General features: G+C 42.6%; 1 protein-coding gene across 1 annotated transcript in view; it reads right to left on the bottom strand.

Annotated features, from left to right (window-relative positions):
• The window catches only part of LOC122497295 (ALK tyrosine kinase receptor-like), a 145,511-nt gene that overhangs the window by 13,808 nt on the left and 116,055 nt on the right, over positions 1-15,648 (bottom strand). Inside the window, exon 8 of the mRNA XM_043604219.1 lies at positions 3,717-3,879. Coding sequence (XP_043460154.1) covers positions 3,717-3,879 — 163 coding nt within the window. The remainder of the gene's footprint in view (positions 1-3,716; positions 3,880-15,648) is intronic.

Genomic DNA, 15,648 nt, shown 5'->3' with positions numbered 1-15,648 from the left:
AATTACGAGGGGGAACAGGTCTGGACACAAGGACATATGTCCTTGGGGGGAGTGAGACCATCTCTGTTTTGACAGAGGAAATGGCAAATCCAGAGGAAGGGGAAGCCCAAGGCAGGAAAGCAGCGGGGTGGGGGAGATGAGGATTTAGGGGTTGTCCCCGAAAGCCCCTCCCCACCAAGCCTGCTCTTTTCTTCTCCCCAGCCTCTTCTTCCTCTCCCTTTCCGTGGTGGTGGGCAAAGGAGTAGAGGGTGGGAGACGGGCCCAGGATAACTGACCGGTTAAGAGTAGGGGACATGTTTACCTGTGTGCATCCCTGAGGAAGCCCCAGGCAATGATGGCCCCACCTTGGCATAACAGTAGGTGCATTTAGCTCTCTTTCCTTCACCTCTCTGATCAGTAGTAAAGAAGCAGCTGGAACGATAATAGTGGCGGGTCTCAGGCAGCAGCCAGATAGCACTCGCTGAGCGCTCACACTCTTCCAGGAATAGGGGAAGATCATAAGAAATGCTCTCACACTTTCTCACCTTTTTCTCATCTCTCTTGATGTGTTTTTCTCACTAGAGGAACTGTACTTACTAAACAAGAATTAGTTAACATGGAGAAAATGTCCTCCAGAAAGAGGATACCTGAATTTTCCACATGGATATTCTGATGTGGGGACATTTTGATGTGGGCTAAAAAGCAAATCATTAAATGGTCTGTTCCTTTGAAACTCAGTTATATGATCAATATACATTACCGTCCAAGCCCTGAGCCTCATCCAGGGTCAAGGTGAGAAATATCTATTATAGCCTTTAAAGGATTAAAACCCCCCCAAGGATTCAACAACAACAACAACAACAACAAAACCCTGAAGTTTTCCGGGTTTTGATTTTTCCCTTTTTGATGTGGTGCTATCTCAGGCCAGTCTTAAAAAGTCCTACAGATCAGAATGTCCCCTTTGCCAATTTGGACACTTTGACGTGTCCGGCTTGAACAGCAAGATGGCTCCTTGGACACGTTTCCAGTGAGTGTTCCCCAGGCAACGCTGGGGGCTGCGGGCTAGTCTCAATATTCCAGAGAGAAATGGGAAGAGTTGCCGGATTTGGGTTGGGATTATATCCAGTGCACTGTGGCAATACTGTGGAAATTCATGAAGATCAGAAACCTGGCTAGACTTAGATGTGGTTGTGATTTATTAAAAAAAAAAGAAAGAAAGAAAAGAAAAAGAAAAAGGGAAAAAATAAGTATAGTTTGTCTTCCAGGCAAAATCTTTCAAAACATGGGGCCCATCTGAAGAAGTCAGAAAAAAGTCTTTGGAAACAGAGAAGTTAGGAAGTACTCTCTGTGGGACCAATCTGTTACCGGAAATACTTTCATGCCACTGCCTGCTGCCTGACATTATCACTGCTCCAGCCGGTTTCTCTGCCGACAGGCCAGGGAGCACCTAGCATGAGCAGGCATCGTGTGATGCACTTGTACATAATCTGTGCAACCAGCTGGGCAAGTGTTAGCAAACTCCAGCCCCTGCCTTTTACAGATAGGGAAACGGAGTCTCAAGAGGTTAAATAACTTGCCCACATTTGGAGGTGGGTCTGATTCACAGTGTCTCAGGGGGAAATGCAGCCCAAGAGTAACACCTTACTTACATGGCGCCTCCTATTTGTGGATCTTTGTGGGAGGGGCAGTAAGGGACTTGCAGCCAGTCTGGTTTGGGAGCTGCCCTGGACAGTGATGGGACAGTGGGTCTCAGTGGGGGTTTACCGTTGAGGTCTCTGCCTTACAGCTCCTGTGCTTTCCTCTTCACATTGCTTTTTATACAGGGAGAGCTGCACCGAGGGCTGGGCTGGCCAACACCCCTTCAGGCAGGGTGGGGGGAGGGAGGAGGGCTCCCCTCCCAGGCTTTCATTTCCAGAGGCTTCCTGGAGGTGGGTGGTGCATGACTGCAATGCCTACTTCCCTTTCTTGTTTTCTCTGTCCCCCTGCATGCCTCTCAGAGTCCCTGTGTGACTTTTAGTGGAAAGAACACACTGACTTTGAGCCCGAGGGCCTTGGGTTTAAATTCCAGTTCCGTCACTGATTATGTGGCCTGAGATCTGTTGCAAAGTGGCTGACTCCAGTTTCCTTTTATGGAAACAAGGGAATATCACTAATAATAATGACATCTGCCGCACCGCTAAAAGGAGGAATACCTGGTAGGTCCTCAGCAAGCATTCATCTCTGTCTCTCTGGGACAGGGGGTGACCCATGAAACCTCAGCCGGGCAGGAAGGAGAGGCCTGGCCTGCTCAGCGTGGCCAGTCCAGGGGTGGTTGAGTGTCTTTGACCATTTACTGGGGATGTGTAGGACCTAGAACAGCTAATCTGATTGCAGCCAAACCTTGTTATTGCATTCCTGCCCAGAATGTCATTTAAAAAGCACTTAGGGCTCTCCCTGAAATGCATTTACACTGAGATCCCAGGGGTGGGGCCGCACAGAAAACAGGGCAACTTGAGAAGCTTCTTTCCTTCCCAGGGGGCTGAGGATGTGCTGGGGGGTGGGGGTGGGGCTGAGGAAGTGGAAAGAGACCTCACTTCCCACTGTGTTTGGCCTCTGGGGCATTTGCACCAACAATGTCATTATCATGATGCTTCCTGTTTAAGCCTGCCCGTTTGCTGTGGAAGGAGCCTCAGTAAGTCTGTGCCTCAGAAGGCTGGGGTTGGAGGTGATATCCAGACTGTGTGTCTGTGGGGATGCTCCTGACATTCTGAGCCTCGGTTTCCTCATTTGTAAAATGAAGACTGCAGCACTGGCCTTGTCCACAGAGCTGAGTGAGGACTACACTCAAGGGTTTAACCTAACTCAGTCATTCCCAGGGGCCGTATCAGCATTACCTGGGAACGTGTTAGAAACTCATATCCTCAATGGATGAATGAATGAACACAACGAGTACAATGAATACCGTTTATGTCTCCCTTCCCAACCTGGATCCAATAAGTGTCAACATCTTGTCACATTTGCTTCATTAATATAAAAATGTTTAGCACAAAATTTTTCTTAAAATTTGTATTTTTGGACCCCACTTTAGACCTACAAAATCAGACCTTCTCCACGTGGGGCTAGTAACCTGCATCAGCCAGTCATTCAGCCATTTCGATGGTTGAGAACTACTGGTCTGAGCCTTGCTGCCCGTCAGCTTCACCTATTAGCCAAGTGGCCCACTGGAGTCAGGTCTCCCTCCAGCCTGGCCTCGCTCTAGTGGAATACCATGCAGTTGGGGTGGGTGTGGGACAAGAGTTTGAGGACCGCTGTTTTACTCGCAAACCGTGAAGGCCCAGGAAAGGAGGTTTAAGGATAAGAACATCATCTTTCATGTACATGGTATGTTTGTTTCCCAGACATTTTACATGCACTGCCTCATGTGAATGGCATCCAGTAATATTCAAAGAATCCACTATAATTTCAATTATTAGTAATAAAGATAAGGAATGTTCTGAAGCTAGCTCATGCATGTATATCATCTCCACAAATAGTCTGTGGGCTCCTTGAAGACAGAGAAAACATCTTTGTTGCCATATCCCATTATCCCCCATCTCCCCATCTTTAGTCCTTATATCCCTCTATGGGCCAGAGTCTGTGGCCTCTGAGCCTTGTGTGCTCAGGCACCCCACAAGCATGCAACCACAGGCAGGACCCCCATCATTTTCAGGAGGGTAGATCTGCCCCTTGGCTTCCTCCACCCCCTCTGCCATACATACCTGTAGGTGTCGGTGACTGGCACCTTCCAGGTCTGGATGCCCTTCAGGGGCCCCTCGCTTCCCACTACCACGCTCAGGTTGGAATTCCGGTAGGCGTTGTTACACTGGGCCTGTGTGGGGCCATGGGGCCCACTGGCCCCGCACGTGGTGAACAGCCAGTGAACTGCAGCACAAGAGGAAAGGGAGTCACTCACTTGGCCTGGCCTTCCCTCCTCCTTGGGCTTCCCTGGGCTGCCTCTGAGCTGTCTGCTCCATTGCCCCAAACCCATGTTCTAAGATGGCACCAAGGTCAAGGCAAGAAACACCAATCAGCCATTCAAACTGGAAACTTCTCTTGAGGATCTACTATGTGCCAGGCCCTCGGTCAGATATGAGGGGAGAGACACAGACAGAGCTGACTGATCTGGGCTTAAGAAGCTTACAGTCTAGGGGCGTCTGGGTGGCTCAGTTGATTAAGTGTCCAACTCTTGATCTCGGCTCAGGTCACGGTCTCACGGTTCGTGGGATGGAGCCCCACAATGGACTCTGTGCTGGGATTCTCTCTCTCCCTCTCTCTCTGCTCTTCCCCCACTTGCCTTCTCTCTCTCTCTCAAAACAAATAAACTTGAAAAAAAAGAAGCTTATAGCCTACTAAGGGACACTAAAAGGGATGCAACTATCTACAACACAGGACAGTAAGAAAAAAAAAAGCCCTCTGAGAGTTTGGCTAACTGCACTGTGGGAGTTCTGAGGAGGGAGAGAAGACTCTTTTGAGGTGAGTCAGGCATGGGCAGTGGCTGGGCCCTTCCCAATTTCTCACCAAGTTGGGCACAGCGCTGGGCAAATCACAGGTGCTCAATCTATGCTATTGTAACTTCATCTAACCTGCTCCCAAAGGTTGGACACATGCATGTAGAATCCCCTTAGCTTGGAGAAGCTCAAAAGAATAAACTGGAGGTAGAATCAGCTCCATAGCCCTCTGTTCCCCATTGGCCAAGCACCCAGGACAGTGGCTTTGTCCATCTGTCAGGCCCCCAGTGAGGCTCAGCCTCCTTATTTATAACCAAGTTAGGTTTGTAAACACAGTGAAAGTGGCTTCCAGGCTCTCTATGTAACAGAAAGTATAAAAAATGGGAAACAGATCACATTTCTCTCCAGTGCATGCTCTCCTTTTCAGAGCCCCTCACCACCACTTCCGGGTGCTGTGTCTCCAGAGTACCCAGTGTCCTTAGGTGGCCTTCTAGGGTGGCTCAGGATCACTTAGCGCACCCCACCCCTCCTTTGAAACTTTCTATCTTTGAGCCAGGCTGGATCCTGAGGAATTGTAAGATTTCATGTTGGCTAGAATTCTAACATTTGTACAACCTATAAAAACTTCTTAAAAATGTGTTCTTGGTAAATTACTTTTACTTAAAATATAAAAATGTCATTATAAGACTGAAGAAATTATTTCCCTCTAAAGTGATTAAGTCAAATTCTACCTATAGAGAATTATTGAAAAATTAATTTGGTATACATACTTTTGCTCACTAAAATGTTAAAATGAAAAATTTTTTGAAGATTTTCAACTGATTTAACGATACAGAAATGAAAGCTTAGTTTGGGTTGTTAATTACAAGCAATCAGATTGAGATTGCACTGGGGAGTTTTGGTAATCTGAAAACTGGGCCAGTGTGGTGGGCTTTTGTGACACTGCCCTGGCCCCAAGGTCAGGAAATGGAAGTTCTAGTTGAGGTTCCAATGCATATAGCTACTCAACACTGGGTATTCAACACTTTCTCCACTTTACTTTTTTCAAATGAAGGTGTTGATATCTATTTGGTTTTTGAAGGCCGATTTGGTTTCAAGGGCAAGAACGTGATGAATCCATTCATGTTTGTGTGAATGGTTAATTGTTAATTTTCTTATCTTTTTATAATCTAAAGGAGTAACCTGTTAATTCAAAGAGCTAACTCTTTACTGAGGGCATTTAACAGAGCTCTCCTGGTCAATTGCCCTTTTACTCTCTCCAGCACCCAAATCCTAAGTGTGGGCTGTGTCCAAGGGGTGAAATGGATAAGGACATGGGTTTTGGGGCTCCCTTATAAATTATTGGTTGTGGGACCTTGACAGAGCTCCTTAGTCTGTAAAAGGGGCTGGATGGGCATGAGGATTAAAGGGAGCAAGGGATATTAAAGGTCTTTGTAAAGTGCCAAACTCTAAAAATATGAATTGTGTTAATGACTCCTGCCTATGCCTAAGGCAGGTGCTGTTCCTGACAATGGGAAATGTGGCCAGGGGAGTTTCCGTGAATATGGATGAATCCTCCACCAGCAGCACCTAGGGATTTAAACCCAGTGAGCTAAGGATGAGAATGTGAACAGGGAGAGAAAAAACAATCCTGGAAGGGGAATCACAAAATCCACTTGTCCTGTGATCTCCAGCTCCTTGAAGCCTGTTCTCAAATCCAGTCTGTGTCTGAGGCAAGCAGCCTAGATTTGGGGGCAGCCTTCTCAATCTGGAGCAGAAGCATGACAGTTCATGCAGTTAATTCAGTCCTGGAAATGAAGTGTGTGTGTGTGTGTGTGTGTGTGTGTGTGTGTGTGTGTGTGTGTTTTCTTTCTTCTGTTTTTTTCCCCCAGTTTATTTATTTATTTTGAGAGAGAGACAGAGCACACAGGCAGGGGAGGGGCAGAAAGAGAGGGAGAGAGAATTCCAAGTAGGCTCTGTGCTGTCAGAATGAAGCCTGCCTCTGGGCTTTATCTCACCAATCTTGAGATCCTGACCTGAGCCTAAAGCAAGAGTCAGACACTTAAATGACTGAGGCACCCAGGCACCCCACTTTCTTCTGTTCTTAAGGGTGTGCTGAGGAAGAGAGCTAAAGGTACGGGCTTGGCACCATACCTGAGCATTTCCCCTTCAATGGGACCCACTTCTCACTTCCATCCGCGTTAACTCTGTTCTAAATGTTCTGAGACATTCCCAGAGATGCTGGGCTTCTACTTCCTGACCAGATGGGGCATTTGGTGAGGTAGGGAGAGAAGCAAGGGCTTTGGGTCCAGATGGGCTAACTTTTCCTATCCTGGATTTTGCCCCTCACCAGCTATGATACCCAGGGTAAATCATACACCTCTCTGAGCCTCAGTTTCTTCATCTGAACACATGGAGATTAGACTTAGTGTGAATATTAAGTGAGGGCCTAAGCAAAATGCTTAGAATAACATCTGGCATTGGAGATACATAATGAGCACAGTTTAAAATTGTGTAAATTCCTATTCAGTTTCTGACTGTGAGAAGCAGAGACACCCAATCTCAAGATTTATGTTCCCATTCCATAAAGGAGGGCCATTAGGGCTGCTTCTCAATAAAGGGATCAGTATTTTCCCAACTCAGTGGACATATGTTAGTCTCAGGTGGTTTCTGTACACAAAATTTTGTTTTTATTTTCAGCAATTTCTGATGGAGAGGTCCAGAGAGAAAATTCTTTCCGGAGTAGATTCCATGGGAACAGGATTTGCCATCCCAGGTCAGACCCATGATTTATCCAGCTAGAATTTGCTTGCTTTCAGCGGCCTTCCAGGCATGATGGTCTTCCCTGCTCCCTCTGATGGCCTTGACCCTCATAAATCTGCCCAGAGTTGCTTGGAATCAATTTATGTTTCCCACCAGCTATATCTCTTAGGGGTATGGGGTTTCTAACTTCATTGTCCATTGTCCAAGGGCTTTCCTGCTTATTATGTGTGTGGGCTTGTCTTGCTCAAGCCTCACCTGTTGGTTCCCTTTGCTCATTCTTTCTGGAATCTGACATCATGGAGTATCACAGCAAGATGGGACCTTGGAGATCACTGAATTCAGTGGTTTCCAAACCACCTGAGGACCTTTAAAAGTATGAATTTCAGAACTCTGGGTATTCAGATTAGTAGATACTAGGTTGGGTGATGGTTGGGGAGGACAATACTTGCATTTTGTAAAAACTTTCCCAGGAGAATCAATGAGATTTGTGAACTCAGTCCTATCTACTTCATTGTTCAAATGGAGAAAGAACATCCTTCTCCAGACTTTTCTGAGTAAGTCAGCCTTAGAGAAGGAACTGAAAAATTGGGGGTTCTTTCTCTTTCCAAAGATGCTTTGGTGGTGATAAGGCCTTCCCAGCTTTTTGCACTGAAGACTTCTAGCCTTTTCAGATTGTTCCTACAGGAGTCCCTCCCTGATCCTGTGTCCTTATTAAGACTTTAATGTTAGAATCTATTTTTAAAGATAAGTTCACCAGAACTGTAAGTTCCTGTGGCTTTGTATAAAGGGACAGGGACAATCGCTACTCTGCTCTATTTCTAGTGTCCCTCTAAAGTGCCTAACATGGTGTTGGCTCCCTTCCGCTGAACACTGGGTTAACATTGGCTGGGAGCAGACTATATTAATTTCCAGATCCTTGCTTGAGGGGTGGGTTCATGGATTTAAAAGAAAATTACTATTGCTCTGAGCCTGCTGATATTAACTGCTGTGGGCCTAGGAGGGCCCCAGAGGAGGTATCTGGAACAAGGGACTCTTGGAGCAGGAAGGGTCTGGCAGGTACTTTAGGCAAGGTAGGCATGATATCAGTTCTAAGCTAAGGCAGATAGTTAGAACCATGAGACAGTAGACAAATGCTAGAGTGATTTTCAGAAGTGTCTCTGGGGGTGGAAAGTATTGGATACAACCTTATAGATCAAAGCAGGTAGGTCCAGAATCTGAGAGGCAAGAGATTTAGTCACAGTGGTTCCAGGGGGGAGAAGTCAAAGTAAGCTTTGGTTCCCAGGTAGAAGCTGTTTATTTCCTGATTTGTTTATGTTTCCTTCTCTCTCTCTCTCTCTCTCTCTCTCTCTCTGTGTGTGTGTGTGTGTCCAATGGGGAAGGGCTGAACCTCGGATACCTGAGAAGTAAATTCTTCTCATGAAGGTGACAAAAACCTCTCAAAATAGAATGTGTATATAATATGAGTTAGGTATTGTGCCTTTAAATATGTATTAAATTTAAAAATCAGGAAATTCAAGCTGAGTGACTAGCCTGTGGTACACAGAGTGAATAATCAGTCAAGCCAGGCATTAAGCACAGATCTGAGTTCAAGTTCAAGACTTGAAAAAGTTGCTAGACTCACCAGGAAATCCTCATGGGACCTGTCTGAGAATCTATTTTTATTTTTCTTTTAAATCCATAATGCTTGGGCTCAGTTAAAGCCAGGACAGACCATATCAAGCTGGCTTAAGGCCCAGAGAGTAGGCAGGCCACCATGAGGGGACAGGTGAGAGTCTGGTCAGGATATCATGGTGCGTGGGCCCTCAGCCCCAGAACATCCTACCCTGGCCCTATAGTATCATAGCCTAGCACAGTGTAGGCTTTAGCGGGTCATAGGCACAAACCAGGGAAAGTTGGTCCTTAGCATCAGGACTCTGGTTCCCAGAGAGGCCATAGGGAGCCAGGAGGTGTCGAAATAAAATCCAGAAACTGGAATGTTTACAAGGTCAGGAAGCAGAGATATAACAGAGAGGGACTGGGTCAGAAGCAATAAGGCAAAACCTTGGTTTTTGGTGAGAAGATCAAGGTCACAGTTAGACCAGCAGTGATATGGACTTGATGCTGAGCTGCTAACCTGGGAGCACAAGGGTCCTTGTATTCCCTAGATGAGAGTCTACATTGGACCCTGAGGTTCTGTGGAGGATTAAGTGGACCCCAAGGAGGAATCTGGATTGGGGGTAGAGGAAGGAGGAAGACTGGCTCTTTTCCCTTCACTTGGAAAAAAAAAAAACCAAACTATTGTATTAAATCTCATTTAGGAAAGAAAAAAAAATGAACTGCTTTATCTTGTTCTTACTTATACCACACATTGGAAACCTAGCTTAATACTCGTTCACATCTAAATTGTATAAAGGACCCACAAACACCAAAATACTGATTGGTTATAGACAGCAGAGTAAAGAAAAATCCATTAAGCACTGGGTTTCATTTTAAGTATAGTGCAGCACCCTCCAAGAAGAAACAAATCAATTAGTAATATACCTCACCATGTTAAAAAATGGGCTAGACAGTGATTGTACTAGTTTTATTACTGTTGCTAAGCCATCTCATCTGCTCAATTGAATGCAAAGAAATAAAGCGTGATACCAAGGAAAATAAGTTTTCAACTATTACTATTAATCACAATAATAAGGAATTTGCCTCATGTTTAAGGCCTATGCAGCTGTACCACACAGTAGCGCTCAATGGCATAGGTGAATCTTTTGTACCATTTTGATTCTGATCCATGGAGTTGAATTTTATTTACAACTGTTGACTGAGCTGAACTTCACGGGAGCTGTAGCATATTGAACTGCTTTGATGGCCATTGTAGATGCCATTAAATAAAATCAGGACTAAAATCCAAGTAAATATAATTACTCACCATCCATAAATGCCTATGATATCATTCTTTATTATAAATTGAAAAAAGTAACCCCTTTTTGGGTACATGATGATAATTAATAAATTGTTCTCCTTATTGGGGCAAAGTAAAAATAATACACAAATTGTAGCCATCGTGAGGTTAAAACATTTCTATCTGTCTCAACTCTTCAAACAATGGAGCAGTGTCTACTTCTAGATATATGACCAGTGTCTGATTATTGTTTTGTTTTTGTTTTTTGTTTGTTTGTTTTTGTTTTGTTTTGGATGTTAGCAGTTGGTGAAACTTAATGCTTAGGTCCATTTATTTATTGGGAGTTGTAAAATAACGATATTCAAATGATATATATTTTTTTCTTATTTATTAGTTGGAATATATAAAGAGATGCTTCCTCTCATCTACTATTTGGTTACCAAGTGGTACAGTTTATATAGAAAAAGCAAGATAAATGCTCAATTCTTTCTCCTTACAGTTTTCAAGATGATGGATTAATTTTCTATCATCCTCCAAAGTTGACCAATTAGTTGTTTATATATCATTATTAATCCATGAATTTAAGCATGTTTTTGGCTGTAATTAATCACAATTATTATCCTTTAGAAGCTCATACCATTACATTTGTGCCCAGTGGTAGCCTCCTTAGTTATTTTGCTTCCTTGCTATCTTGTACGATGGAATGTTCCTTCCCCAGACCTGGACTCAGCCATTTTCTCAAAAGCTTTGATTTCTTTTAGTGGAAAAATGTTCTGTAAGTATATAATCTAGGTGCTATAGACACTTATTGCTACAGAACTGGTGATTGTTTCTAGGTTTCTTTAGAGGCCAGAACTAAGAAACACGTATGTATATCAGTATACACATACATACATATGAAGTAGACACATATGTATATGACAAAATACGTCATGAGCCCACAATGATACTTCCAGTTCAAATTCAGGACTACAGGGTTTTAAATTTAATCCTTTCTGTATTGCATACACATTTCTTTTTTCCACATGGAGAATCTTGGTTCTCAAGAACACAGGTGATAACAGGTGTAGAATATTCTATAATTACTCAGTTCCTTTATCCTCCATTATACACGCAACAGTATCAGAGTTACAACACTACTATTTTACCATCATCAATATAAAAGTAAAGATCAGTTAAATTTTTGTGCAGGGTATATGTGCTCTCCATTCTCCTATGGTTTCCTGAAGCTGTACTCTATCTACACTGTTTGGGGGTATCACCATTACATATGACACTCTTTCCTCTTAACCTCCAGCTAGTCTTTCTGTAAGTACTGTAGGTTTAATGTGCGTATCAGTTGTGTTGATATATCTCTAGTCAGTTTGGTTGTCAGAAGCTTGTTTTCAAGTAGATTCACTAGAAAGGGTCATAGAAATAATATTCTTTGAGCTCTTGGATATTGATAATATTTTTTCCCTTGAAAAAACACATTACTCTATTTTTTCTGGCATAAATAGTACTGTCAAAACTCTGATGATAATTTAAATTTCATTCTATGATAAATCACTTGCTATTTTTGCTTAGCTGTCTCCAATCCTTCTTTTTCTTTTTCTTTAATTTCCAACAATTTTACTAGAATACCCTTTGGCATTGCTCATTCTGGGTCAGTTTTCTCAGCAACACAGTGTGGTCTTTTAATAAGTAGTTTCAGTAAAAAATTTTCCTTGAATGATAACTTTAAGCATTTAACTTTTCTCCCTTTCTCTGATTTTCTAATTCAGGCACTCCTGTTATCTGTATGTTGGATCTTCTCTGCCTATCCTGATGTATGTCGTCTTCTTGATTTAAAAATTTTTTCTCTTTTCACCTTCTATTTCTTCTAAGGCATTTAACTGTGTGTTTACTTGCTCTTGCATGTCTTCCAATTTAGTCTTCACTTCTGAAGTTATTTTTTCCTTTTATCTCAAATTCTTTTCTGAGTTCTACCGCTTGGTTTTTCATCTCTTGTGGTACTGATTTGTGTTATTTTTCATGTCTTCTATTATTGTTTTAATGCCTGTTAGCTCATTTGGAAATAGAAGATTACAATTTTGATATTTTCTGCGGTATGTCTTTCTGGTATGCTTTCATTTTTCCATGGAGGTGTTGTTTTGTTCTTTATGCTCTTTCAAGATTCTCATTGGAATGTCCATTGACGGGTGAATGGACAAAGAAGATGTGGTGTATATATATACATATATATACATTTGTATATGTATATATATACACACACACAATGGAGTATTACTCAGCAATCAAAAAGAATGAAATCTTTCCATTTGCAACTATGTGAATGGAACTAGAGGGTATTATGCTAAATGACATTAGTCAGAGAAAGACAAATATCATATGACTTCACTCCCATGAGGAAGTTAAGATACAAAACAGATGAACATAAGGGAAGGGAAGCAAAAATAATATAAAAATAAGGAGGAAGACAAAACATAAGAGACTCTTAAATACAGAGAACAAACTGAGGGTTGCTGGAGGTGTTGGGGGTGGGAGGATGGGCTAAATGGGTAAAGGGGCATTAAGAAAGACACTTGTTGGGATGAGCACTGGGTGTTATACATAGGGGATGAATCATTGGAATCTACTCCTGAAATCATTATTCCACTATGTGCTAACTAACTTGGATGTGAATTAAAAAAAAAAAAAAGAATATATTATTAAAACGTTACAATTTAGAAGTGCCTGGCTGGCTCAGTCAGTAGAACATATGACTCATGACCTTGGGGTCATGAGTTTGAGCTCCAAATTGGGGGTAGAGTTTACTTTACTACTACTACTACTGCTACTACTACTACTACTACTAATCATAATAATATACATTACAATTTGAACATCTTTTCAATTATACTTAAAGAAGAGATATTCAATGGGATTGGGGGAGAGGGGAAAATGGGTGATGGGCATTGAGGAGGGCAATTGTTGGGATGAGCACTGGGTGTTGTATGTAAGCGATGAACCACAGGGATCTATCCCTGAAACCAAGAGCACACTGTATACACTGTATGTTAGCTAACTTGACAATATTAAAAAAAAAAAAGTAAAATTCTCATTGTAACATGGATGAGATTTGGTCTTGATAACCTATGCATTTTTACATGAAATTAATTTTCTAGGATTTTAAGGGTTCAGGAGTTTTTCTAACTTCACCGAGCTCCCTCTACTCTTTTTTTCATGTTGTGTTGAAAAATATGGTGTTTTGCTTTCAAAAGTTTCTGGCTCTGTCTCATTCTTTCATATTTATCTAGACATCATTTTATTCATTTATTTTGTTTCTATTATTCCTATCCTATTCAATATTGATTTGACATCTAGAAATTTCTTCTCAGTGTGGGCCCTTTCCTGGAAAGGAAGCTTGGTGGCTGGGGTGGTCTAGCTCCTTTGAACATTACCATGGCCACCTTGCACTCACACACTCCTGGACTGGACAAAGCCTCTCTCCCAGGTTCAGCAATGGTTCTCAGATTGGCTGTCAGTCATTTCCAGCAAATATCTGTCAGCCATTTTCTCCTGTTCTCAGGTTTATAAGACCAGCCTGTTGTTTTCCTCTCCTTTCTTTTGTTCAGATGCTGATATTTTTCAGGTTTTATGGTTGTTGTACTTTGTCCTCACCCATTTGTATTTCGGGCATTTTTTAATCAAACATTTTTGTTGTAAGTGTCTATGGGTTTTCAGTTTTAATATATGGTCGTTCTGCTTTTAGATTCAGAGAGTTAGACAACGAAGCTGTTACCTCCATCACTGCTATTGTCCCAGAATCCTTGAAAACAATTATGATGTAGGGATCACTTGAGGTCACTTGCTATGATTAGCCCTTTTATATTATCTATCTGGTCAGGTCTCTCACCTGCATTTCTACTCCTGGGCTGCAGGGTTTTCAGACTGCATACCAGGGATGTCTCCAATGACCAGGGCCTAGAACTTGCTGTTATATCATGTTTTTCCTTTTTTTGGGAGACAGCCCACTAAGTATAACTTAGCTTTTTCTTGATAGTGCCACCCACACCTAACCAGTTGTTTAGGGCTATTTGTCCCTTCATTAAATGGCGCCAGAGAGAAATATTTTACACTAATTTACTTTCTTCTCTCTCTCTGTCATGTATGTTTTTCTAGTGCTTCAGCACATCCTCCTGTTAATTTCAAGTTTACACCCGATGTTGGGTGAGGGCACGAGAGTGGTCCTGTATCTTTGTGTATCAGGCTGAGGTCCAGCTACCTGTGACAAGCTTTGATTTCACAGTTTTGGAATGTCCTGATATTTGGTATTTACATTCGATAGATGGTGGAAGGTCCTGGAAGTCTAACCTGAGGTAAAAAGATGTCACTACGACTTTGAGTGAACAGGGCTAGAAATCATTAGTCCTCCAATGTCAATTTATTTAATTATAACACATTAACGTGGCACCTCAATATTCTCCAGCAGGTTTAGCTCCTGAAAACCATGTTAGGTCAGTAGATAGGGAAGGGGGAAGAATCGCTTTTATCCTATCAGATAGGCAACCGTGTAGAAAAGTTAAATCTCAGGCTAAGTGAAGAGAGGCAGGTCACATTGACTCTTTCTACAACACAGTCAGTTTTCAGTTGGTGATTTCTTCATGTTCTAGTTTGCTTCTCAGACTGAGTTTGCTTGCATGTTTGCATGGCATCGGCACAAACATGAACCTTTTCACACACACATTCACACCCACAGTCCCATACACTCACACACACCACATACACCACACACATGACACATACAACACACACACACTCATACTGCACCCACCATCACACACACCTAATACAACTTCTCACACTCACACCTCACATTCACACATGGTTACACTCTCACACACTCTTGCACACACACATTCACACACCCCATGTTCATCTATGCAAAGCTTTCTGGTTATTTCTTTCTTGTTCTTTTTTGATGATGAGAAATTGGGACCTGGTGACAATAATTATAAAACCAGCCTGCCTTTTGTGCTAGATACGCTCACACGTGGTCTGTTTTTTACTTTTACACCGTCATCTCGTTTGCCCCTCACACAGTTCCACTAGACAAAGAGGATGCCTAAAAATGCTGAGGTCTCCCACAGAACAAAGACCAGAGGCCCACTTCCCTCTCTGCTGGGAGGCAGACATCCCTTCATGGAAGGGAACCTCTGAGCAAGCCATAAACAGGGCAGCAAGTCAGGGCTGTTGAGATAAAAGCTGCTTTCAGGACTGAATTACCCTAAACAGCTCTGACACACGGCAATCTGAGGGAGTTTTTAATGGTTCCTGTGATGGCTCCTGTGTTGTGTTCTCAGCCACCCCCTGCTCCCTGAGGGAAAGTGAGTAACACATGAGAGAAGAGAAAGGTCACAGGAAAAACACTATCTTGAAAGCATAGCTGTAAAAATTAAGTTAAAGGAGTCCTCGGGGCTAATTTGGTTATTCCCAAGTTGGTATCAGGCTGGAGTTGTGTTAATAAAGTATTTGATAGGGAGAGGGGTGTTGTGGACTCACCCATCTGGGGGTTACACTATACACTTAATGGATTTGGTTTTGAGTTTCAAGTGGGAAGTGGTG

The sequence above is a fragment of the Prionailurus bengalensis genome, chromosome A3, assembly GCF_016509475.1.
Source record: "Prionailurus bengalensis isolate Pbe53 chromosome A3, Fcat_Pben_1.1_paternal_pri, whole genome shotgun sequence".
Lineage (NCBI taxonomy): Eukaryota > Metazoa > Chordata > Mammalia > Carnivora > Felidae > Prionailurus > Prionailurus bengalensis.
The sequence above is the reverse complement of the archived record's forward strand: the minus strand, read 5'-3'. Positions and strand labels throughout refer to the sequence as shown.